Source organism: Glandiceps talaboti, chromosome 8, assembly GCF_964340395.1.
Source record: "Glandiceps talaboti chromosome 8, keGlaTala1.1, whole genome shotgun sequence".
Taxonomy (NCBI): domain Eukaryota; kingdom Metazoa; phylum Hemichordata; class Enteropneusta; family Spengelidae; genus Glandiceps; species Glandiceps talaboti.
The window spans coordinates 23,177,904-23,203,340 of record NC_135556.1 but is presented as its reverse complement, the minus strand read 5'-3'; the positions used below and the strand labels follow the sequence as shown (position 1 = coordinate 23,203,340).

The 25,437-nt window shown below is 36.8% G+C and overlaps 2 protein-coding genes across 2 annotated transcripts; both read right to left on the bottom strand.

The window, feature by feature from the left end:
* Positions 1–9,823, bottom strand: LOC144439393 (acid-sensing ion channel 4-A-like). The gene is made up of 7 exons (XM_078128680.1): positions 9,594–9,823; positions 5,703–6,276; positions 5,313–5,411; positions 4,864–5,011; positions 3,441–3,585; positions 2,964–3,055; positions 1–107 (listed from the first exon to the last, which is right to left on the bottom strand). Exons 1-7 carry the CDS (start codon positions 9,821–9,823, stop codon positions 1–3), a joined length of 1,395 nt encoding a protein of 464 aa, XP_077984806.1.
* Positions 9,824–12,702: 2,879 nt separating this feature from the next.
* Positions 12,703–25,147, bottom strand: LOC144439106 (acid-sensing ion channel 2-like). Its single transcript, XM_078128369.1, has 9 exons — positions 24,935–25,147; positions 21,268–21,495; positions 17,035–17,611; positions 16,214–16,312; positions 15,445–15,592; positions 14,892–14,951; positions 14,125–14,266; positions 13,724–13,815; positions 12,703–13,047 (listed from the first exon to the last, which is right to left on the bottom strand). Exons 1-9 carry the CDS (start codon positions 25,069–25,071, stop codon positions 12,935–12,937), a joined length of 1,596 nt encoding a protein of 531 aa, XP_077984495.1. The 5' UTR covers positions 25,072–25,147; the 3' UTR covers positions 12,703–12,934.
* Positions 25,148–25,437: the final 290 nt, after the last annotated feature.

Here is a 25,437-nt window from a genome sequence, read left to right as displayed (position 1 = left end):
TTAACGTTTGAATATTTTCAGTATCGAGATCAAAATGAATTCTATGCATTCAAATGCACTCAGAAGACTCGCTCCAAGACATAATCCCATCTGGCCACCAAAGTCACCTATCAAGAGAATACAAAAACGGAAAAAATGTGTGCACTGTTTGCAGTATATGTTCTACTACAGTGTTATCTCAATTCTAAGTGCAATTGCAAGATTTATAAAAACACACCAACACTTGACAAAGGGTTCGCTAAATTTACTGTATTACAATGTAATATCAATCTACTTGCAGCTGCAATGGACTTGTTAATTATGTATACTTGTACCAAGCAGGTCACCAATTGTAGGTGATCTTGGAAAAGGGAAGTAACTAATGGTTAATGAACGAGAGAAGGGCTATAGTGCAGCTAGCTACACACTTGGTTGGTGCAATATCTGCACTATAGCCCGACTCGAGTTCATTAAGCAGCTTCCCGTGACCACGTTCACACCAATCACGTTTACAAACGTACTCATGATTAAAGATTGTTTTGGCTCAATAAGTTAAATGCAGCTGAATAGAACTATCAAAAACATGAATCCTCACACTGAAAGTGTTGGAAAGATTATGATTTTAAATGAACAGCAAACACACCTGTGTGTAGTCACAAATTGGCCAATTGGGTTTGAAGATGTATACATAAATTAACAAGTCATTGTGTGCAACAGGCCAATGATTGGCCAATTTATTTCAACCATCTGGAACTTGTGGAACACGTGTTTCTATCAGTTTTGTCATTCCGGGATTTGATTTTGATGTGAGAGGACAGTCATGACGTGGGCACTATATGCTGTGGGGCGTTTGCAGATAGTAATCTAGTTTGGCTTCTCCATGATTTCAAGAACAGACTGGTGAGTAAAATTTAATCCTCGTTTCCTCTAAATTTTTACGTCACCTTCTGATTTTTTTGTTTTTGTCGACAAGATTTTAATGTGGCTCTGCGTGCCTCAAAATCTTACGTGATTTCATTGACCACTGGGTTATCACTATCGCCCCTTCATTGACCACTGGGTTATCGCTATCGCCCCTCTGTAACTATAATTGACAGCTACAATCTTTAAAACACGATTCCATTGACCACTGGCTTATCACTGTCGCCCCCTTTGTAACTCAAATAGTTAGCTACAGTCTTACACCATTCCATTGACCACTGGGTTATCACTATCGCGCCTCTGTAACTATAATAGTTAGCTACAGTCTTACTAAGTGGACATTTTACCCTAACTGTGCCACAGTTCTATTTTCGACCTGTAAAAAGACCTCGAATTTGATCAGCATATATATTTTTGTGGCTATGATGTAAACAAGGCGTAGGCATTAGAATCAGTTTTTGAAGTCGTACAGTTTGAACTATCTATGATTGTTGCATTTGGGCTTTGTTTTGAGCTTTTTATTGTTCGTGGGTTTGCACTCGTCAGTTCTGAGTGCAAACCCCGGAAGAATGAAGAGCACCAATTAAATTATATAGCGATTGCATCAATGATGTCTATGACATGTGTGAGAAATAATGCTTTAGACTAGGGGAGCCTTCAGTAATTACAAGGATGGAGGACCGGGGGAAATTAGGCTCGTCGGACTAGACCATTGCGTAAAATATGACCATCACCCGACTCCGTCGTGCTAAAAAGTGGCCCTCACTCAACATTTTTTCTCTAAAACATGACCCCCCCCCCATTCAAAACAAGAGTTAAATGCTCTCAGATGTGTAAAAGGACGTGAGTCCTAGAATCAATGGTAAGGACTTCATCCCCACCGCTGCCACCAATGTTGACCGTTTAAAGGCATTGGATAATTTCCCACTACTACCGCCATGTGGATGTGCGTGAAGGCACGGCACTAATAAATACATGTGTTTCGATCTCATTGGCTGAGCTGAATGCCACAATTCAACTCCCAATGATTAGATTGGTGTTACGGGTGACAAAATACAACTTTTTAATATTTTCAAAGTTTTAATGCCACGCGAGGTCACCGTGAACTCTCAGCTGTCATGAATTAATACTTAGAACAAATGTTTGCATTTCGCGAATAGTATTCTTCTGAGATGACAACACTGAAAGTTATTAAGTGATCGTCGATGTCAAATAATGATTAATTACGGACAGTTGAACATTGTTTAGCTAGTTTTCATATTTGTCACTATAATGTGCATTGAATTAAGGCAACAGCAACACTTCCGTTTTATTCATTTATGGTGCTGATTATTTTATCACCCAATCATTTGAGTATTGTATATTTTATGTTTATAAAAAATTAATGTTGATTCATTCTTTGGAAGCAAGCGAGCTCAAGGCAACAGCTAGGCCTAGACTAGGAGCTTCGATCTGCTCCTTGGCTACTTCTAAATGATCCAGGTTAACCATGAACACTATGTGTAGTCTCAGCTATTCCCTTTCAAGTCCAAGTCGATCCCGTGTACGGAGTGGAGAGAGAGAGTAACATTGGAGGAGGGTTACATTAACATTAGAAGTCTCCCCCTCCTATCTGTTACATTGGCACACTTCTGACATTGTTGAGTGCGAGGTCAACATCTCCACAACATTATCACTGGTATCTTACCTAGTAACTGCTCCCGTTTTACACCTGTGAGACCCACTCCTCTCCTTACACCACAAATGACTATTAATTCATTATATGGCTGTCAGTAGCAATTTGATATAGGCTGATGTCATGGCACCTAACCCTAACCCTAACCATAACCATAACAACCCGAATGGCAGCAATGGAATTTGGAATAGTGGCAGTGATAGGATGACGAAACAATGAAAATATTGCAATGTTAGGCAATACAATGAGTCAAAGTAAAATGTGATCCTCCCCTAATCTCGTTTTCTAAAACATGGCCCTCCCCAAGAGCCGATTTGTAAAAGGTTACAAGTTAACTTCTGTGAACGACAAAACCTTATGACAATGAGACATGGAAAATGTGACGTACCTAAAAATGACATGCCGTCGTATGCAGGAACTTGTTCGATGTACATGTAGCTGAGTTCCCTGAAGTAAATGTGTACATACGCTGAGTTTTCACTGAAACATGATTGGGTGAAAATGTTAACAAGTGTATTTTTGCTTCCTTGTCTCTTGGCGCATATTTAAAGTCTTCTTTACACAAGAGTAAATGGAATTTTCGCGAAATGTTATCAATCAAGAATAAACTATTAGTCATTCGGTGACCTCTGCTTATTTTTCCTTGTTGTAGGAAAGACAAATAAGAAGTTTGTTACTTGTTTGTGTTTGTAGGAAAGACTACCAGCTTAACAAAAATAACACCAGTGCACCCTCCACATTGTTGGGGCCATGAGCATCCTAGTTACGATTTCAACGTCGCTATATATTCCGGTAAGTTACTGTTGCACCTTTTAAGCAAATTTTGGGTGTTTGTTTTGAGATCGTAGATTTAGGGAAACATTACCTTACGCTTTGGGAAGACAAATTGTACTTTGACTGCACGTAGTCCAAGATGTGACTGCCAGGGTACTTTGCATAACTTGGATACGTGTCGTAGTATGCGATATCACAGGCAACCGGACATGGGTCAAACGCTTTATTACTGCTACCTTTACAAAAAAATGAGTAAAAATCAAAACCTCAACAAAAATTTATGCCGATTAAATCACTCTCACAGCGGTGACGTCATCACTTATACAGTTATATGTCAAAGAATTTAATTCAACATTTCGTTTTTACAGATTTTAACATTTGATAAATTACATAATATATTTTTGACATTTTTACTGTGTTTGAGAGACAATAAATCTCTTTTTTATTTATTGACTCTGTACATGTTACCTTTATTTGATAACCACATTAGTAAAAGAATAAAAACTCACCTGCGAATACTTTATCAACGCACTCAATCTTCTCTTGATAATTGCAAATTCGGTGTGGCCCTTAATTGAATTGCAAAGAAAAAATATCGAAACAGTTCATGGTTAGAAATGAATGTGATGATAGGCGCCATTTTACATGTATTAGTATTCTCGCCCTTGACATCATGTTTTAAGACTTCGCAGCTGTACATTAACTTCAAGTTCAAGACTATAAATTCTTAGACAACAAGTTGTTGTGTCTTATCGACATCTTCTTTAGATCAAAGACAGCAAACAAAGTTAGTGATATTACTAAATTAGGTCTGAAATTAGTAAAATAATCATTTTCTGTTCTCGTCTCAAGAATTTGTCAAATTACCATTTTATTTACACGAGGTACAGCTTTCTTGGATATTGCCTTTGGGTAATGTAAGTTTCTCCTGCCCAGTAAAATATCCCAGATGTTCATATCTCAACCAATATAATGATTGCATGTGTATATTGAGGAATGTAATAAGTGGCAATACATGACAATTGGAAAAATGTAAAGATTTAGCTACAATAACTGTAGCGTTTGCTGTGATTTTGAGAGGTTTTTCTGCTGTTTTTGTGCTATTTGCCGTTCCGAGATGTCAGTAACTGCCCGTTTCAAAATGCTGCATCTGTTACTTATGTCGATTTGGACGGGATTGAGGTACCTCTGAACATTTCTTGGGCTCCGTAATATACATATATGTTGGAGTTAGAAAATGCCCTATTCTTTGGCAGGTAAGGCATAATTTAGCAGAAAAATCCATCTAACTTTGCGATTCTGATCTGAATCACTTCCGTCTATTTGTTTACGTTACAGGATTTGTAGCGTTTGCTTCAGGTAAAACATCGAAACGACAAAAAAACACAAAAACAGCAGAAAAAGTCCTCAAAATCACAACAAACGCTACAATTATTGCAGCTAGTAAAGAACTTGCCTTCCATGTAATAAGTGGCAATACATGATAATTTAAAACAAGACGGTAAAGAACTTACCTTCCATGTACAATTCTGTACAATTGCATGTAGATGCAACTTCATCTGTGATTCTTTCCATAATACAATTACTCTTGGAGTATCGCGAATAGTACTGGAGTTCTAGTTCCTTACAGTCTGTGATGTAAGGAGCTTGTTGGTTCTTTTCCTGTGCAAAAAGAGGCCTGTTATTGTCCTTATGTATCTATACGTTCATCGTCCTGTCGCTTACAACTTACAAATTCATTGTAATTTATAAATTCTGTCTATCCACCTGTGTCTGTCTGTGGCTCTAGAAGTCCTGCTTCTCTCTGTTTCTCAACGCTTTCCTGTCTGTCTGTCTGTCTGTCTGTCTGTCTGTCTGTCTGTCTGTCTGTCTGTCTGTCTCCCTCATTTGTTACTGACTTAGGTTAACATAATAGATGTATTTTCCTTTTGAAGTTAAAAATGTTAAACCGTGTATTACTTACTACAACCAAAGAGGTCGACAAGAATGTTTCTGTGCCCGGAGATATTGCAATGCCATAGTCTGTAATCAGTGGTACTTCGCCTGGGTGATGAAGAAGTATCTGGTAAAAAAAAGAAAAATACATTAAAGACCACTTGACAGACTGTCCTGTATTCATTTAAATACCATAGATGTGGCAAATATGTCGGCAGATTACCTTCGCGTTTTTCAATGTCCATTACTGTTTTCAATACATAATGTGTCTTACTATCAGTCATCTTAGTTAGCAGTTTTAGGATCATAAATTATTTAAATGTGGTGGGATCTCATGGTGAAAAATAACAGCCGTCTTCTTTCATGATTTGTGTAAAAACGCGGTCATAATCACGAGACAAAATCAGTGGTGCTCTACCTTGAAACCAGCTCCTAAATGTTCTCCTGCACTATATTCGCTTTGGTCTAGATATAGGAACATGCTAAAGCCATGTCTGCTGCCACTCATTTTCACTTTCACAGCATCTTCAGGACTCGTCCCAATCAAACCATTGTAAGTGTAGCACACACCAAAGTCAGTGTAAGTTGTAGTAAAGTTCAGTTCAGCACTACAGTTCCTTTCGGTTGTACCTAATTGACAACCCCAAATCATTCCTTCCTTTGAGTGAGCTGCATTGATTTCGAATTCCGTGCGGTTTTTGGAGAGTTCCTGGAGAGCATCTTCTGACGTCCAATCAATGTTTGATATTTCACCTTTCCCTATTTTCGGGTCATATAACTCTCCTTGCCACTCTTCGAACTTTGAACCATTTATATAGGATTTGCGGTACCTGTTGTAATTACATACTGTGACAGCAGGGAACATCATCTCTGGTTGGTATCTTAATGATAGCGTCATACTCACCAAATATGAGGCATATTTTATGCTATTAAGATAAAGGATTGAGAGGAGCCAGCCCGCTGTACCGGCCACGATGATAGCGTAGATAAACCTGTCGATGGAACAACACAGTATTTGTATCATTGTTGATGCCTATACTATTATCGGTAATTTATTAAAAAAGCAGGGGTATAATATGATATACTATGCTATTCTATGCTATGTTATGTTATGGTGTGATGAAATGCCATGCCATGTGATTAGATATGATGTGATGTGGTGAGATGTGGTGTGGTGCGGTGTGGTTTGATGGTTAAGACCAGAGTGCAAGTTGATTGTTTCCAAACAACTGTTCGTCTAACATTTACACTCAGCGTTCCAGCTGAATCCTGTGAATATCAATATCCCCTTTATATGCAATTAGTATAGCTTGCGCTGAGAATAATATGTCTAAAATATAACTGACTGTTCTAAACTAAACATTTGGAGTATTTTATGCCTAGTAACACTCCTGAGTGGAACAAATAAATTTACAAACAAACAAACAAACAAACAAACAAACAAACAAACAAAGGCAGGTGTTGTCGGTCAATTAGTGGTTCGAAGAATTCAAATCGTGTAATAAGATATTTCACGTCTTCATTGCCGGTGCAACTGGAAATTACACTATTTGGAGGATATATGCGTAGAAACGTAGATGTGTATGTATTGATGTCGAGAGAGCTTTCATTTCCTTACCCTTCTAATTAAGACTCAGAGAAAACTCATTATCTTGTCTTTATTGCAAATTTTTGTTCCTCCGTTATTATCAATTTTCATTTCAATAAATGTATCAAGTGTGTTGAAACTGTTCTTTTGAAGGCAGAAGACAGCAATAGGGACATCTAAGTGTCCGAACGTTTAGAACTTTAAGTACGATAATGGGCGACAAGTTGACAACTTTACATTACATTAGTTCAAATATTGGACGATAATTGTCTTTTATCCAGTGTGTGGTATTTGATACAGTAAAAACGACTTCGTTGAAAACACTCCAATATTTCGATGTTAACCTCATTACACCAGTTTACATGCTTACCGTGTACACTGTTATGAAATCACTTCAACCATGTAATGTATTGAGGCGATGATCGGACACCTCTCACAGAAGAGATGAAAATTGCAGCGTTGTGTTGGAATTCAAATTGTATGACTTCTGGGATAAATTGAGTGTAATTAGTCAAATGTTGATATTTGCATAAAATTACACAGATTGACTTCATTGAAGACATCACATATTGTCAAGATAAACGGTGGTTATTCATTTCACATTTTACATATTTGTATTTCATTTCTAAAATGCTTCCTCTATTTTCAAAATATTCAAAAGCGCTGCACAATAAGTTAAAGGAGACTTAAAAAATACCATACAAACAACAATTAATACACACCAGGTAAAATTCATTTAGTAAATCAAAACAATTTGTAAAGAGAGTGGTTTAAAAAAACACATACAAGGGGAAAGTCTTCAACCCTCTTTCAAATTGCTCCACTTCATCTAAACATTTCAACTCTTCTGGAATGGAGTTCCACAGTCTCGGACCACAGACGACAAAAGCACTATCATTCAACTTATCGTAAGATCGTGGAACTACAAGATTGTGACTACTATTTGTGCTAAGATTATAATTGGGGTCGCTAACTCCCTGTATCATATTCATGACTTGAGTCAGAATGTGTATGACTATGATATCTTGCATGCGAATTCGGTCCAACCGTTCGTGTAACTCCTATATACGGCTTATGCCAAGTGCAACATTGATGAAGAGGACACGAAGTGGGTACATTTGTTTGATGTTCTCCACCCGCTTGTAGTAGCATGAAGCGGCGGTAAACATATTACATCAAACAGACCGCTTGGTGATGAAAAATGACCTAAATTGTGATGCTAGCAGAATCTCCATGGCGACCCATAAATGAAAAGTCGACCCAAATTATTTTATGACATGTCAGTCGAAGCGTGGTAACTCAATTGATATCCTGTGATTAATTAGCATGTGGGACCTTTTTACGCAAATTACTCGAATGAAATTCAATGTGAGATTGTAAAGGATAATAAACGTTTTGTATATGTGAATGTCAGTCTGTCGTTCTGTCACGTGAAAACGTAGGACTTTTATATTGGAGAAGGACGCCTGATAGCTTTTAAGCCTAAGATTAATTTAAAATGTCCATATCTCTCTTATTACAAAATAAATTAAGTTTATTCAAGGCATAGCCACTTAAACGAACTAACTGAAAGGAAGTCATTAGGGGAGACATAGTGAAGACATTTACAAATGAATGTAATATAACTGTCAATAAAGACGCTTTCACTACATGACATGTTCGCTCCTAAAATGTGTACATTACTGAATAAACGTCATTTCACTTTGACAAGTATATCAAAGGACGACCAACAAAGGCATTTTTTAAAATTGATATTTCTGCTCATATTATTATTTCTACTCTCATCTTCGTGTAAGAATAGATGGCGAAGAGAGCAATATCTAGAGTGCTTCATTTTAGACATAAAAATAACATTTTATCGCTACAAAAGACCAGATTTACGCTGAAAATTCTCCCGTAGGAATGGTAAAATACTTAATCGTCAAAAAATTAATAAATACTCGTCGGGCATTCATGTGAAAGCTAAATCAGTTTCCTGCCTAGAAACGCCAATGATCTTGAAAACCATCCGAAAATTATTATAAATATGCTAATGAGACTAATTAATATTCAGACATTTTATCCAAACAAAAATCAAAAGTGTGCAAAACACAATAACTTAGCAAATTACAGAAGCTTATTTGGCTAATCAATATGGATTTTTCATGTGTTTATTGTCAGTGCCATGATTCCCTTCGAGTTCAGGCTGTGTATTTGTGTGTACTTGATTTGTGGTGCTTTCATGATTAACTAATGTCTTATTATGGATCTGAACTCCATGCCTGTAGCAATTTCACTCTGTTGTACTACCAATATATATATTCTAGTAAACAAGTATATCCCTTCAGAAACTTGGGAAACTTGGGAAAATCATAAAAATATTCTTAGGCAACGATAAAAAGATATTTTTTCGGGTATTTTCATCAGAAAATAGAGTTAGATAGGTCGAGATTGTTTTTCCATTTTTTTAGAAATTGTTTTGACCCAGTACACGATCGTTTCTACACAGACGAAAACTTTAAATACGGAGTTTTGTCGACAGCAGAAACGATCTTAAGTTGCTATTAATAACTATGCACACTCGAGGGACCGGAATTAAACCTTTAAGTGCAGTTATAAACTCTGTTTATGCTCGTAAATAAATAAATTGTTAATATTTATCATAGAGATGGGAAACTCCGTTTAGCTAGTAGAATCCATTAATAATGAATACAACTAGAATAACAAGCACGTAAATCCTACCTTCGTACTCTATGAATGTCTCTCGATCCAATATAGTGAAGACCATGCATACTAGTTTCTTGACTGAACCGTTGCAATCTGTTCCTTATACCGTCTTTGTCGTCATCGTTACCTTTTTGGACTTCCCTGGTTTCGTTCTGATCCACACTCTCGGAATAATTACTTTTCCTTGTCGAGATCCCTACTTCAGGAGCTACAGTAGGTGATAAGTGAAAGGCGCTCGAATTCATGGTGATTGCAAGACGTCCAATGTTTTTGGATTAATGTAGAATTTCTAGAAAGAAAAGATTTCGAAGATTTGTCTTGGTATTACAGTTAGTCCCTCGGATAGTAAAGCTAACGACGGTGCGTGCAATCAAACTGCGTGTGTTGTCACAGCATCTTCGACTCAATGTTCACTTATTCTATTACCAATGGAGAATCGCATGACCCGAAGCACTTATGTTTGTATCTGAATCTTCTTTGAAAACTCAATTAAACATAGACCAATTCCATTGTGACTTGTCAAATGCCGACCCAAATTTATTGACTTATGCTTGATGGTTACGCAAAGAGGAGAGCGAGCGAAAAACGCGACTAAGTAAATTTTGATAGACATCAAAATGATGAAATTGTAATATTGTAATCAAAAGGGTATTTCTTTATTAATAATCACACAGTCATTAGTAATGACTTTGTTTAAACCAATACATTCAATTTAAATTAAAAAGTGACGTCTATCGATCGGGGTTGTCATAGTAATACCGTGTAATATCGTATCATTGTGAAGTGATTGATGTGAGACACTTCTATTCCCTCGTGTAACTTTTTTCTTACCTGTCTGTTGCCACGACAACAGTACCACACGGCAAAACATGTATGCATGTAGTCACTTTCTTCGTTGAATGAACCCTCCCGCAGTGGAATTGCACTTGTGCTATTGTCAAGCTGGTCATGTGTGTTTCTTGATCGGAGACAGTAAATAAACAAAAATGGTGGGTGGGCGTGGCACTTGCTGGCAATCAAATATGAAATATTAAACCAAAAAAAGCCGTGGGCGTGTTTCCATGTAGGTAATCTGGCAATGCACACAATGAAAAGTACGTTTTACAAAGAGGCGATTTTGCATTTCATCGCTTTCGAAATCCTCTTGATTCTTTCATTACAGAACTGTTTACAATATCAGTCTTCAATTTTACCAAAAAAGCCGCATCATATCAAAGTACGTCATTGCATTCAACTATTATGCACTAATGTATGTACAATATGTCCTCTAATTTCATTTGATTAAACCTAATTGAATAAAGCCATCATTCATGAATATTTGATATAAGTTATTGCGAATTTCACATAACTATAACGAACGAATATCATATTCTTTTGTTGATAAATTTAATAATACTAGTCTCTTTGTCATGTGCATATTATCGCAAATAAGCTTAATACATAATTACAGTTCAAAAATAATGACACCAACCATTTTGACAATGAAGAATGCCTGAAGTTTTACTGCAAAATTTGACAGAGCTAGAATGTTTGATTGCTTTAGATAATGTGGGGTTATATTGCTCAATTTAACATATCACGGCATTTAAAAAAAACATTTCCACTTTGTTTAAGAAATAAGAGTTCAAGGAACAAACTTATCTGGAGTTCTATCGCTGAGAGCAACCGGAACAGAGGGTACTCGCGACATGGTACGTTTATAGTTATTCTTTTGCTGGCTGTAGTGATATTTTGCAAGATGGGGTGTCACTGACCCAATATGTATGTTTTGTGACCTTGCAAGATGGGGTGTCATTGACCCAATATGTATGTCTTGTCGCCTTACCAGTTGTTTTAATCCAAAGACAAGTCAGCGAACATGACAAGACGCATCAGGTTAAGGGATGTTAGAGTACACCATATATTCATGAAATGGTCAAGTAGGTATAGTGTTTACCTAACCTAAAACTGTAGAGATGGGCTGAACGTCCTTCATTTCTGTCTAGATTCATTGTCGAAATTAGCAGATGTGTATCAAATAAACGTACCTTGATTTGTTCACTCCCTGGTCCTTCACCATCCATTCATAACTTTATGCAAGTAGGTGTATACGGTTAGTTGCGCCCGCCTGAGTTCAAACAAGTATAGTTTGACCATTCACACCAATGTACTTTTATACTTGTCTAGAAATCTACGGTGAGTACTGCCGTCTTTATTACAGTACTTGCGGCACACACTTACACACATATATTAAAAGTGTCTGAGTGGATTACCTTTTGCTGAACGAATTTTGAACCATACATGTAAAACATGCTTGTAAAGTGTCACTTTTCGGTATAGCCAATACTTTTCACTGTAATTGTGTAAGAATTCGATTAACACTAAACATTATGCTGGCTATAATAATTGTTCAAATACTAGGGCATCTATAACAGAGGCACTGCCTATATGTCTGCCTCTGTCTCTTTCTCTGTCTCTGCCTCTCCCCCCCTCTCTCTCTCTCTCTCTCCCTCCCCCCTCTCTCCCCCACTCACTCTCTCTCTCCCTTCTCCCCCCCATTCACTCACTCTCGCTCTCTCTCTCCCCCTCTCTCTCCCCCCACTCACTCACTCTCTCTCTCTCTCTCTCTCTCTCTCTCTCTCTCTCTCTCTCTCTCTCTCTCTCTCCCACTCACTCACTCTCTCTCTCTCTCTCTCTCTCTCTCTCTCTCTCTCTCTCTCTCTCTCTCTCTCTCTCTCTCTCTCTCTCTCTCTCTCTCTCTCTCTCTCTCTCTCTCTCTCTCTGAACTTAAAACTAGGAAAGTTACGACAAGATTGATTACTTATGTCCATGTGTACAAATTGGGGATCAATTGTCAACTTTAATACAAACGCTTTAACCACTTCACCAACACTAAACAACAACGATTTCTTGTTCACAATATTCAGATTGATCATTAAGGAAATGTGTTCATAATCACACTTTATTTTACATATAGTCTTCAATAAGCTAGGAATGTAGGTATTTTAATATGCAGTAAATATCACTATGATATTCGATATTCATAATTTGAAGTTAGCCCCCCCCCCTCCGCGTCAAGTAGTGTTTTCCAAAATGACACCCCATCAAAATACCCCCCCCCCTCCAACTAAAATGATCGGCCCTAACTGTTACACTTACAATTTAAAAACTGGCAGAATTCTCTGTGTATATTTATCGATTGTATGATTTCAGGATGACCTTTTTCACAAAGCTTCATTTTCCAAGCTTTCCTTTTTGATTGCTATGGTAACATGAACATGACTCGCTGCATTTGAGGTTTAAAAGTTTAAAAAAATGAAGATATTCTTAAGTTCCTTTGTACATATTGTCAGCATCCATTGCACAAGAGTTGGCGATCATTTATGACGTCTCCATGCCTTGTGAATCGAAACGAGAACAAAGTCAATTGTTTCGTATGCACTCAGCAGACTAGCGCCAAGACACAGTCCGAGTTGACCACCAAAGTCAGCTGAAAAGAAAGTGTGAAGTAACGTAGTTAACTAATCAACAGGTTGTACTTTTAGTTGTTTACGCTCTGAAGTAAATATTAGCTAAGAAATAAATATTTTTTCACAGTCATTTTGTCTTCATTAATCACTTATAATTGATGTTGAGCCGTGCACGCGTGACTAAAAGACCCCTGCTAAATTAAGAACAAGGGAAATGCTTCACACTATTTACATTTTACTGCACAAAAGCCTGCTTTGGGGAGGAGTATCTCACTTATTGCCGTATGCTACACCACTAATCTGAAGTATATTCAACTGAGTAAAAACAGGGTGGAAATTGGGAGACCTAAAACAAAACATTGTCTCTTTCGAGAAACATAACTTACTACTGCTACAGTTTATCGTCTTTCTCAACAAAAGCCTTACCAAGTTGGCATATATATTTGTCGAGCAAGGCGATAAAATATAGCAATGTTAGCTGTTGAGCCAGACACTGGAATGTAGCAATGTTAGTAAGATTGTTGTGGAGCCAGACACTGAAACGTAGCAATATTTGTAAGATTGTCAAGCCAAACAACGTTTTCTTTCAGGTTAATAATAAGGTGTGAGGTATTGACAAATTGTAAATGATGAACTGGTATGACATGTTGTGACGTCACTGCTGCAGCTATTTTGTTAGTTTAATCGGATACATACCTAAGAAGGTCAAAAACTCATAAGCTGGGACTTGCTTCACATATACAACACTCAACTCTTCATAAAAGACATTCACAACCAGATAATTTTCCCTGAAGAGATGAGAACGGAGGAAAGAAAATTGCGACTGGCTATTGAGAAACGTTCATTTAATATTCAATTTACTGACTTATTATAATTCCTTACAATTCGACATCGATATTGTTAAATACAAGACAAGCCTGAGGTTAAATCAAATACACTGATATGAAATTCTGTGAATGACCAAATTGGCCAGTTCCTTCATACTTGGAAGCTGAATCTTAGCATACATGAATATATATTAGATGAACAATGTATATTCATAACTGTTTATCAGAAGGCAATGAGCACTTAGGATATTCAATTTTATCTGATATTACCTTAGCTCAGTAGCATTTATATTGGATTCCCGTTCAAAGAGTTCTTGAATCCGAATGGCGGGAAAGCCAGCGAAGCTTGTCGTTTGTTTAAAGAAAATATTATCACATTCATGAGGGCAGTCTACGGATGCTGATAATTTCCCTGTAAGCATAGAAATGGCATTTCATGATTTATGATTCCTGGTTTCCAGTAGTTAATGACGTCATGATTTATGATTCCTGGGTTTCAGTGTATGATGACGTCATTATTTACGATTCCTGGGTTTCAGAGGATACGACTTCAAAAGCTATTTCAAAATTGTAGATAAGCAACAAGATATTGTTTTGTATTTAGCCAATTTCGATATTTCAAAGTGACAAACAAACAATTCATTTTGCTTTGTGAGGTGGAAAGTTGTACAGTAGAACCAGCTATGTTTATACCATACAAGCATACACTTTTAAATGTCGAACTATGACCAATTCAAACTGTTGACTAAGAATCAATAAACACAATGGTCGGGTCTAACATCAGTAACATACATGTATATGACGAGTTTAAATTTGTACGCGAGTTGTTTACTTTACCCATAATTTCTTTAGGCCAGTGGTTACGTTACAGAGATCATGTACTATATATAAACAGACAGGTTTTCGCCGGGTACTCTGGCTTCCCCCTGCTTCTTTAACACTAAGGCGTTGCTCTTTTGGCGACCATTCAACAAATTTCAGACTTTTATTTGGACGAATCATTATTATTCTAAACAGTTACTCACTCACTCACTTACCCAACTCTTCATCTGCACATTCAATCTTTTCTTGATAGTTACAAACTCGGTATTCTGAACCTGCCATAAATTTAACGATGTCATTGATTGGTTGAATGATATGTTAATTTTGTATTTTTCGTATGCAACAAAAGGTCATATGCTCACTTAGTCTAACTGCTAGACCATCGGATAATCTTCGAACTTTCAAAGCGACCATATCCTGATTAAGCATAGCACTGTAGGTGCTGTCGAGGGAGTGCTCGAGACCATCACAAGCAATGTCAGCCTTCGGCTTTCTTCGGCAACCTTCCGAGCGCAAATCCGAGGTCTTATTACAAGACTTATCCCCATCCTGGGGTTAAGTTTCAACTGTATTTGTCTCCGCCACTCATTTAGCGTCATTTAGGTTTAGTAGTTCAAATCTTCGACATTCAAAGGTTAAATGTCATTCTTTATCAAATGAAACAGTGTGCCTTATTCTATGAAGCAAAAAGGGAATTACGACTTATTTCATTACAATGTAAACTCAATATAACTGTGAAATTCAATACCAGTAAATAAATAATCTCACCTGGCATGTATGGCTCACGGCATTTGCATTGACTAACAACTCGTTCAGTGAATTTTTCCATGAGACAGTTATTTTTGGTATACACAGGAAAATATTTAAGCTTCAAATCACCACAACCACCTTCATAAGGTGATTTTTTATTTTCCTCCTATTACAAAGAAAAAGTTAATTTCAGTTGTCAAATAGTTATGTTATTTAGAAATTACTCGGATTTGATGAACACTTTCTCATTAATCATGGTAGTATGTGTCACTGGCCACTTATCAATACTTTGCATAATTTGTCAATGAACATAAGGTTTACTGTTCGTTTGAGGATAAGTAACAGCAACGTTGACGGTGTGTTTGAAGTCTGACACTGGTATTACACCTGATGACATCACAACGGGTGTAGAGGAATAGTGTTACTTGATCGACATTGTGACTCAATGGACAGAAAGAAGGAAGATACTGATATACATAGACAGACAGAGATAGGTAGGCAGAGACTAATACAACAGACAGACAGACAGACAGGCAGACAGACAGACAGACAGACAGACAGACAGACAGACAGGTAGGCAGACAGACAGACAGACAGACAGAGAGACAGACAGAGAGACAGACAGGCAGACAGGCAGACAGACAGACAGACAGACAGAGTATCAACTGTCGACGGAGTTACTTCTGCATCAATACCCCAGGATCTTCTAATGTTAGAGTACGATTACAAAATCATGTAATATGCAACAAGTAACTAACATTGAATAACAAATATGAAATAAACCTACATGAACCTGTTCAACGGCGATAAATGTTTCAGTTCCCGGTGCCACAGCTATACCGTAATCAGTCACCAGAGGGACCTCTCTGTGGCGATGTATCACTATCTGTAATGCAGATGAAATTACTGTTTTATTTATTAACACAATACTAATTCGTCAGAGAGAGAGAGAGAGAGAGAGAGAGAGAGAGAGAGAGAGAGAGAGAGAGAGAGAGAGAGAGAGAGAGAGAGAGAGAGAGAGAGAGAGAGAGAGAGAGAGAGAGAGAGAGAGAGAGAGAGAGAGAGAGAGAGAGAGAGAGAGAGAGAGAGAGAGAGAGAGAGAGAGAGGAGAGAGAGAGAGAGAGAGGGGAGAGGGAGAGGGGGGAGGGAGGGAGGGAGGGACAGACAGACAGACAGACAGACAGACAGACAGACAGACAGACAGACAGACAGACAGACAGATACAGATAGAGATAGAGATGCACTAGTGCAGCACAAACATAATGCATAACATGTCGTTTTCATACAGCCTTCAGTGATTGGCTGACATCGTATCACATGGTACGGACAAGTGGCCAGCAGTAGCCAAAAGAGCGGGAACTATTTGTATACTATATTCCCTGGGCAACTATTCATCGGTGATTTGACTATGGAAAGAAACATGTGCCTGAGAATGTGATGTGTTATAAAACACTTATTGTCTGGCCGTATTCGGGTCCTAGTTGATATCATGTTACTCGTCGTGCTGTTATGCATAGCAAATATCCCTCAGTTTTCAGCCTCACGAAAGTGTTGCTGCATAACAGCCCTTGGGGTAATAAACGTGAGTCAATAAGCGTACATTATTACCTTGACACCAGCCCCAAAGTATGCTGATGGTATATATTCATGCTGTTCGATATTCACCCATATACGTAGACCATGTCTTCTACCACCTTGATGAACTGTTAACCGATCCCTACTCGAGTTTTCGAATCCATTAAAAGTATAGCACACCCCGAAATCAGTATGCACCCTCGAAAAATTATTATGCACACTGCAGGGTCGATCAGTGTTGCCAAGTTTGCAGCCTACTATCATATTTGTCCCAATATGTGCAGCTTCCAGCTCGAATTCTGTCCTGTTCTTTTCAAGTTCTTGTTGGACAACTTTCGAAGTCCAATTGGTTTGAAAAGGTTCGAGACCATTAAATCTGTCAACAGGATCAAACCATTTGTATTGCCATTCTTCAAACTTTGTACCGTTGACGTAAGAACGGCGATAATGATTGTAATTGCAGATTGTGACAGCGGGAAACTCTAGTTCAGTTTCGTATTTTACTGCCACCACGGTGTTTACAGGATACTGTAAATATTTGTGAACACTGACATAAAGATAGAATGCAATCCAAATTGTTGCGACGATAACAAGTATTGTATATAACAACCTAGGAGAGATGAAAAAGGAAAACATTTATTTATTTACTAAACTTGTTATGTATAATGTAATTCGACAGGGGCCTAAAATAGCAAATGATATTGGTATCGAGTTTCTGTAATACATATTAATAAATTGTATGTTGCGTCTGTAGTTTGACACCATACAGGACATCAAGCAGACATATGATATGAAATTAAAACATCTTAAAGCTTGGTGGATGTTATTACTTTCACCTCTGTTATTAAAGTAACGCTACACCATTTGATTAAACGAACTGTCCTCTATCTAGAGAACATGTGATCTATTTACAGCGTCAATGACAATGGCAATTTTGTAATATGATTGTATGATTCTCGTTAACTTGTTAAAGGCGTGAAGGGACTTAGAAAGACGGGGTGCTCAATCCAGCACGTCTTCTCTTTTTATGTCATCGTAACAGATAAAACAGAACGTGGTCGCCAGAAGTTTGCTTAAAACATACGCATATATGGTCAAAGCCGGTTTTTTGGTTAGCAAGTTGCCAGTGTTGTTTTTCATTGATAGATAACACCGCTTTCATTACTGAACAAAACAGGATTGTAATTGAGGGGCGTCTTACTAGCTATATTAATTTAAAAACAAAACTGTCCCCTCAATTATAACTTACTACACGTGGTTATTGGTAAATCAATTTATGGTTCGGCAAAAGATTTCAATTTTCTGCATATAACCTAAGAGTTGATTGGGGTACATTGGAATGGTAATATACGTAAAGTCAAGCCATTATGTCTATATACAGCTGTAGAACCATGTATTCAGTATACCTCTATAGAGTATGCAACGTTTTGTTTTATTGTCATTGTCTGAATATGTTTCAAACAAAAAACTATATAAAACAATTGAATGAGGCAGGATGTTGTATGACCTCAACAACATAAGGTCAAAGTATATCACGACTTAGTTAAATATTCAACATAGCTGCCTTGTGGTTGGTTTGGTTCGATATTTGCAATCAAATGACTCCAAATGAATGAGAAATGAGCCGTTGTTAATCTGTTTCACGTTATTATATTGCAGTACTCAATAGATAAACAGACTTATCTCTTTCGATACGAAATGTTATTCAACTCTTTCGCATCATTATGAATGGATCGCAAGTATTATACACGCTATCATATCATACACCTTCTGATGTGACACAACATGTATCCATTGTATACTGTTCGTAACAGTCGACAATGATTAACCCTTATATGTACATACAACAGTCACCAATTGTACATCAGAATGCATATGTTATCAATATTGTCCAATTAAATTGCAAATTGTATATTTAAAAAAGTGACGTACCAAATTACATTAGATACATACATAGTTGTGTTCATCTAAGGAGGGGGTATTATTAAACACAATTAGTATATGGAACTCCATACAATATCCTGCCCACATGGAGTGTGTTACAAATAAAATTAATTTTAGGTTATGCATAACAATGTTATTCATCTATACATAACATGGAAAGGTACCCGACTGAATAGCCACTCTGAATCATATATTTGGTTTTATGGCTTTAACTATAGAATACAAGTTCATTGTAAGGTAAACTTCTATTGTCATAATTCTCTATGTATGCCATGTTGTACTCTTGCGTGTACACCATAGGTTTTGCTCTAGCTAATATAGCATTGCTCACTATTCCTTTGGTTTATTTCGGCTACCAATCAATAACTGTTAGGCTCACCCTCATTTGCATATCGTTGAAGCATCAGATCTAAAAATATCGTACTAATAGTTTATGAAGCCAATGATGCTAATTTGAATACAGTGTTCATTACAACGAAGCTCGCAGCTGGTATTATATCAATCGTGGTTCTTTACTGATTTATCAATAGATTTTTCGATGAAAAATATGTTAATTTCAATTTTAATTTTAATCTCATCGTTGTCTACGTGTTACTATATATTGACGATGTCACATGGAAACACAAATAACATTGTAATGTTGAAAGTCAGGAAAGGTCGTTTACAGAGAGTATATGTAATTTATCATTCCTGCTCATCACTTTAAACGATCACTTAGTAAAATGGTAATTTAAAGATGGAAGAGTGCATCGTATTTCATGCGTCATTTGCAATTTAATGAATATCATAAACTTCTGATTTTGTTTGTATTTCTGTTTTACGACTAAATTGCTCGTACGATTTTGTAATGTATATGAGACGATATGCGTACGGTAAAGTGATGGGTAGCATCAAAAAGGTTTCCTTTTCTAGTTTAGTGACTTTGTATGCTGCATTCATACTGATTAATGATAGGAAGGCTGTCTTGGGACTTATCTTTCCAAGTCACATCACTAGCTGGAGAATGTTTCATCCACCCATGCAACTGTCAAACCGGGATTAATACATGTAGCTTTTATCATTAACTGTCGTTATAGTCAACCTTCTGATAGCAATGTATCCTTTGTTTGCCAGTCATTCATTTTGGCTTTGCTTCAGTTGACACATACTCACTAGGGAGAGGGATCTCGACATTAAACTGTATCTGTGAAGGCGGTGAAATGATGAGTTGAGGTAGGTTCAATGATAATAGTATACATACACCCTGGGTGACGGAGAACGTAACTTGCTCTTAAGGTATATTAGATGCCCACGACTGACTAGTTGACAACGAAGTAATGGATTGAATGGAAGTAAAATTTAAGACATAGTTTACATAAATGATGGCGAGTTCATAAACTGTAATAGAATATTAATCAACTGCGTGTACAGATAACTGATTGAAGTCGTAAGTAATAAAGGTAAACATGCAGAAAATCTTTTATGATTTATTATTATGCATCAGTGCTATGGGCAATTTTTAGTTTTATAAAGCAAGCTAACCTATGTAGTTGCAGTAATTAACCATTCTGTATGTATCACTAACATTTCAATTCACCAAAGAGGAACTTACATAGAAATGCGACCGCTCCTGCAATCATTAACTTCAAATGATGGTTTGACCACGGAGTCCGTTGGTCAAATATTTGGATTTTAGTAATGACATTTCTAGCTGTTACAACTTGATAGCACTGCAGGCCAAGTTGATAATTGTCAAAACGTTTATAAATAAAGCCTCATCAAAATATGAATAGTTTACAGAAAGTGTTTACGTTGTGTGTGAAAATCTCTTTGTCATATCTGGCATTCACAATTTCTGTCAGTGTGGATTAAATGAATTCTGTGTTTCCACGATTTATCAACTTGTAATCGTACTGTGAAAACCGATGTTGAATAAAGGGCTGAAGTCTCGTCTTGACCGAAATTAAATTTCGGACAAAATATACTTATTATAATTAAGGATATCACAAATTTAAGGATATCATATTTATATATATTTAAAGATACCCTCTCTCTCTCTCTCTCTCTCTCTCTCTCTCTCTCTCTCTCTCTCTCTCTCTCTCTCTCTCTCTCTCTCTCTCTCTCTCTCTCTCTCTCTCTCTCTCTCTCTCTCTCTCTCTCTCTCTCTCTCTCTCTCTCTCTCTCTCTCTCTCTCTCTCTCTCTCTCTCTCTCTCTCTCTCTCTCTCTCTCTCTCTCTCTTTTTTCTGGTGTCCTTGTAAATATCTTAAATTAAAACAGAGAAGAGCGTCGATGTAATGTTCCTCTTTAGGGAAGGTGTTAAATGTGTAAAGTATAAAACATACCTTCTCACTATGTGGACATCAGGTAATGCTATGTATTTGACTCCGTGCATAGGTGTTATTTCTGTGTACTTTCGGAACCTCGCCTGGAGGTACAGGCATTTACTAGAATTACAGCATCTTTCATCTTTGCTTCGGTCGACTTCCAGTCTCAATCCTTCCCCCACTTTACGTTTGCCATCGATATCAATCGCTGATGGGGAAACCAGCTCTTCGGGTGCAACTTCCATCCTGTGTATTGAGCATACAACGTAAAAGATGAAAATGTTGGGAAAAATGTTTTCTGTTTTATTGTAACATCTATTTGACAAAGTAGGTGGTGCTATGCCTTATACAACAATGCCAATCATCGCCATGCTTAAAAGCACAATTTCCATAGTAACCATTATACATGTACTAGTATACTAATAATACAAAAACGACTAGTAGAGAAATGATGGTATATATTATTCTATGCACCTTTTAAATTATTTCATTCTTTTGTGCGTCAGAGATTCAGCTACATTGTAATTCAACCAGCCTAAAGGGGAACAAGTGGTCTTTAGAAATGCATATTGCCGAAGTCTGGTGGTGTCAGTTTACAATACACATAATCAGCAAGCTATCTTCATGTCCGCAGTTTAAATTCATTGAATAGAAAATGTTCCTAACTAAAATGTCCCAGAAAACCAGCCTATTCCACAGCAAGGGAATTAGGAGTGGTATTGTCTTTTATTGTGTACATCCAAGGCCATCGGCCCAAATGTAAATGCCGTGGCTTAATTATTGAACACAGGATATAAGAACGAATAAATTAAATAAGTGGAAATGTCAAATGATATTATGATAAATTTACATAAATCTCTCTACGTAATTATAATTTCATTGCATGCAATGTAAATACAGGAAGACATTGAAGAATATGTACATTATCTGATGATCAAATGACTGAGCAATTTTCTCTCTAAAAACAGTACATTACAGAAAAGCCATTCCGTTCATTTAAAAATATTCAAATATTCGTATACTTCGATTCACATGATTCATCACACGCATGCCTAAGTTAGGCAGTCGTTGAATACATTTGCTATGGCAAAACACCTTGTCATTCGAACAAATGGGTCGTCTTATTAGACACGGCATAGCATTGTAACCACCTGGTCAGCACAGACCCGTCACTGCTTACTGTACAAATGGTTACATCTCAAATAAGAAGAAATGTCTATCTGTCTGTCTGTCTGTCTGTCTGTCTGTCTGTCTGTCTGTCTGTCTGTCTGTCTGTCTGTCTGTCTGTCTGTCTTATGTGTATGACGGCATGACGACACTCCGTGATATTGAAAGACATTTAATTGATATTAAAATTGACTTAATATAGATAATAGCTATGTTGACATCTTCTTTTCTCCTCTTTCAATTCTTCAGATGTCCCAGGGCTCATTAAATTCATGGTCATTTAAAAATAAAAGAGCTGCAGTAATAACATTAATTGTACATTTTTTCTTATTAGCCTTGAGTCTAGCTTCATTAATAATGTGGGTTTCCAAGTATCCGACCTAGTACAAAGTAAATGTCAACATGGCGTGTGATTACTACGAATAGACAACAATCCATTTGATGTCCAAGCTAAGAGAAAATGTACATTGGTCCTGTATTACTTTTAAACTGAATTTTTACTTCTTTGCGAACTTTTCTGAAATTTGGAAAGCGATGAAGTAGGGAAACATTACACGAGAATAAAAAAACTGATGATATTCTTTTATTTGAATTGTTTGTGTTCACCAGATGTGTGGATATTATACTTTTGTAACAAGTTTCAATAACATGTTATACTGAGATTTTGTTTACTCAGAAAGGTGCTCTACCTGGTAAATACATGTAACATACTCTCCGATCCCTGACCTTGCATCAAACACAACCAGCCATACACAAAAATAGAACGCATAGTGTTACGTCGAACGAACAACTGAAAGAAGGCCGAGTAACACTTTGTTTCTACCATTCTTAAATCACAATCATAACAATAAGACAACTTTTTGAAATATTAAATATTGATCGTGAATGACGATTTTGATGCCATAAAGCTGGGCGATATTGTACTTTTTACAAAAGACACTTTCTTTACGTCTTACACGACAACATTATCTGTTTGTCAGCTGGAATGTTGTGTATGTACCTGCATATTTCACCATCGAGATATTTCTGATTTCAAATTATTGAATATGTCATCACAACCCACAGAAACTCCGAACATTTTAGTTTTAGGGTTTAAGATTTTGAGAGATATTTGTTTTATTTATTTATATTTTGTTATTTGGGTATTGCAGACAGCAGTGAGACATTACTTATTATGCAATTAAATCTCCTACTTCAAAAATATGCAAATATACCATGACCTATACCCAGGCCCTTATACACAGGTATGAGTGTTCATTATGGGGCATTTGAATAATATGCACCTTCCCTCTTTCATTAGTGCAATATAAATGTTTCATTTATTTTCGTCTAAATTCTTCGTTTGGTTGTTTCCTTAATTGATTGGTTTATTTATTGGTTATTTTCTAATGGTGTCATCTTCACGATTGTCTAGTTATTAAAATCAAAATACTATCTTTCTGATTTGTGATGACTTCGTTGTTTACACATACAGTTTATGAATATTAATATTAATATCAATATTGATTTATTGGTTTGTTTTATACACACGATAGTGTACATGTACTTGAAAAGATAGTGCATAAACGGAAACTCGGCTAAACTCAACAGTTGGTGAATCCACCTTTGCTAACCAATATACCAGCATAATGTTCTATGAAACTTGTGACCTGAATCAATTACAGCAATATTACATGTAAGTATTATCGACCTTCTCTCTCTAGTGGTAAGAGATCACAGTGCTTACACACATACTGCCGCAATTACAAACACTAGTACCAATGGCATTGCAGCCTCGACAGACAACAATAACTGAAGACAGACAGACAGACAGACAGACAGACAGACAGACAGACAGACAGACAGGCAGGCAGGCAGGCAAACTGACTGACTGACTGACTGGCTGGCTGGCTGATATACAGCAAAGTAAGAAAAAATTACATAACATCCCTAATTTGCAATTCATTACAACCTATCAGGGAATTAATCGTGGTCGAGAAAGAATTCACTGGGGGTGAACTAGAAAATTTGTTGTTTTCATAACCAAAATTACTTCGTTCCGCTCTTAAAGTTCCGCCAGAGCCATTAATGACAGTAACAAATATATGTATTTAATTTTGGAGGTAAGAAAATCATCTTCTATGATTACTATGTATCATGTCAACAATGATAAATCACCATGCATGAAATAAATCTACCAATTCGACATTGATGATATACATACACGTGTAGGTTATTTTTCACACTTAAACTGTTGAGGTGATACTAGAGTGCCTATATTAAACAATTTTACAAGCATGTAATCCAGCGAAACAATTTTCATGTCATTTTACAATTCACTATTTTTAATTTTTTCATTCCCTTTTCTAGAAAACATGTTAAAACTCACCATTATGTTTATAAATTGTTCTCATTCATTGGACACAAATGATAAAAAGAAACAAATCAAAGCTTTGTGTCGGCTTGTCAAGACAAACGAAACTCTGTATATGTATTTAGCCTTGAACGTATATTAATTGTGACGAAAAAAAAGACGTACCTTGGTTCGGTACGGCCAAACACGGACATTCGATTGGGAAAAGTTAAAGAAGGTCCGTAGGCAGGAAGACCAACCGTCGGTATTGTTGATAAGTGATCTCGTTTGTTCATCATGATGTTGTCATTTAAGTTCAGCATTGTTGACTACGGCGTTGCGTTGCAGTGTAGATAACTGTCTAACTGTCTAACTGTCTAACTAAACGTTGAAACCCAGTTGCTATGTAGGCCTACGCCTATACCCTTGATGGTAAATAACGTTTGTCTATGGTTTAAAAGACGGGGGTTTGTCACTGGTGGAATCCCTAGGTCGCTGGCGATTATCATAAACATTCGGTATGCAAGACACAGACGTGTCGGTAATGTATAAGGTTATGCAGCTGGTAACATTCATGTCACTGGATTACAAAGAAATAGGGCAAGGGGGGAGACGTCCCCATATACTTATTAACAGATGATACTTTTAGTTTCATTGTATAACAATGAGTAACCTAATGATAGAACAAA

What these genes read in the sequence shown, in the direction of transcription:
- LOC144439393 (XM_078128680.1), bottom strand. Translation starts at nt 9,823, where the DNA reads ATGAATTCGAGCGCCTTTCACTTATCACCTACTGTAGCTCCTGAAGTA. An exon ending in TGTCGACCTCTTTGGTTGTA is followed by an intron (nt 5,012 to 5,312) that starts GTAAGTAATACA and finishes CTTTTTGCACAG; the next exon opens with GAAAAGAACCAACAAGCTCC. An exon ending in CGACGGCATGTCATTTTTAG is followed by an intron (nt 108 to 2,963) that starts GTACGTCACATT and finishes TTCTCTTGATAG; the next exon opens with GTGACTTTGGTGGCCAGATG.
- LOC144439106 (XM_078128369.1), bottom strand. Translation starts at nt 25,071, where the DNA reads ATGCTGAACTTAAATGACAACATCATGATGAACAAACGAGATCACTTA. An exon ending in CCGTGAGCCATACATGCCAG is followed by an intron (nt 14,952 to 15,444) that starts GTGAGATTATTT and finishes AATTTATGGCAG; the next exon opens with GTTCAGAATACCGAGTTTGT. An exon ending in ATGTGCAGATGAAGAGTTGG is followed by an intron (nt 14,267 to 14,891) that starts GTAAGTGAGTGA and finishes CTATGCTTACAG; the next exon opens with GGAAATTATCAGCATCCGTA.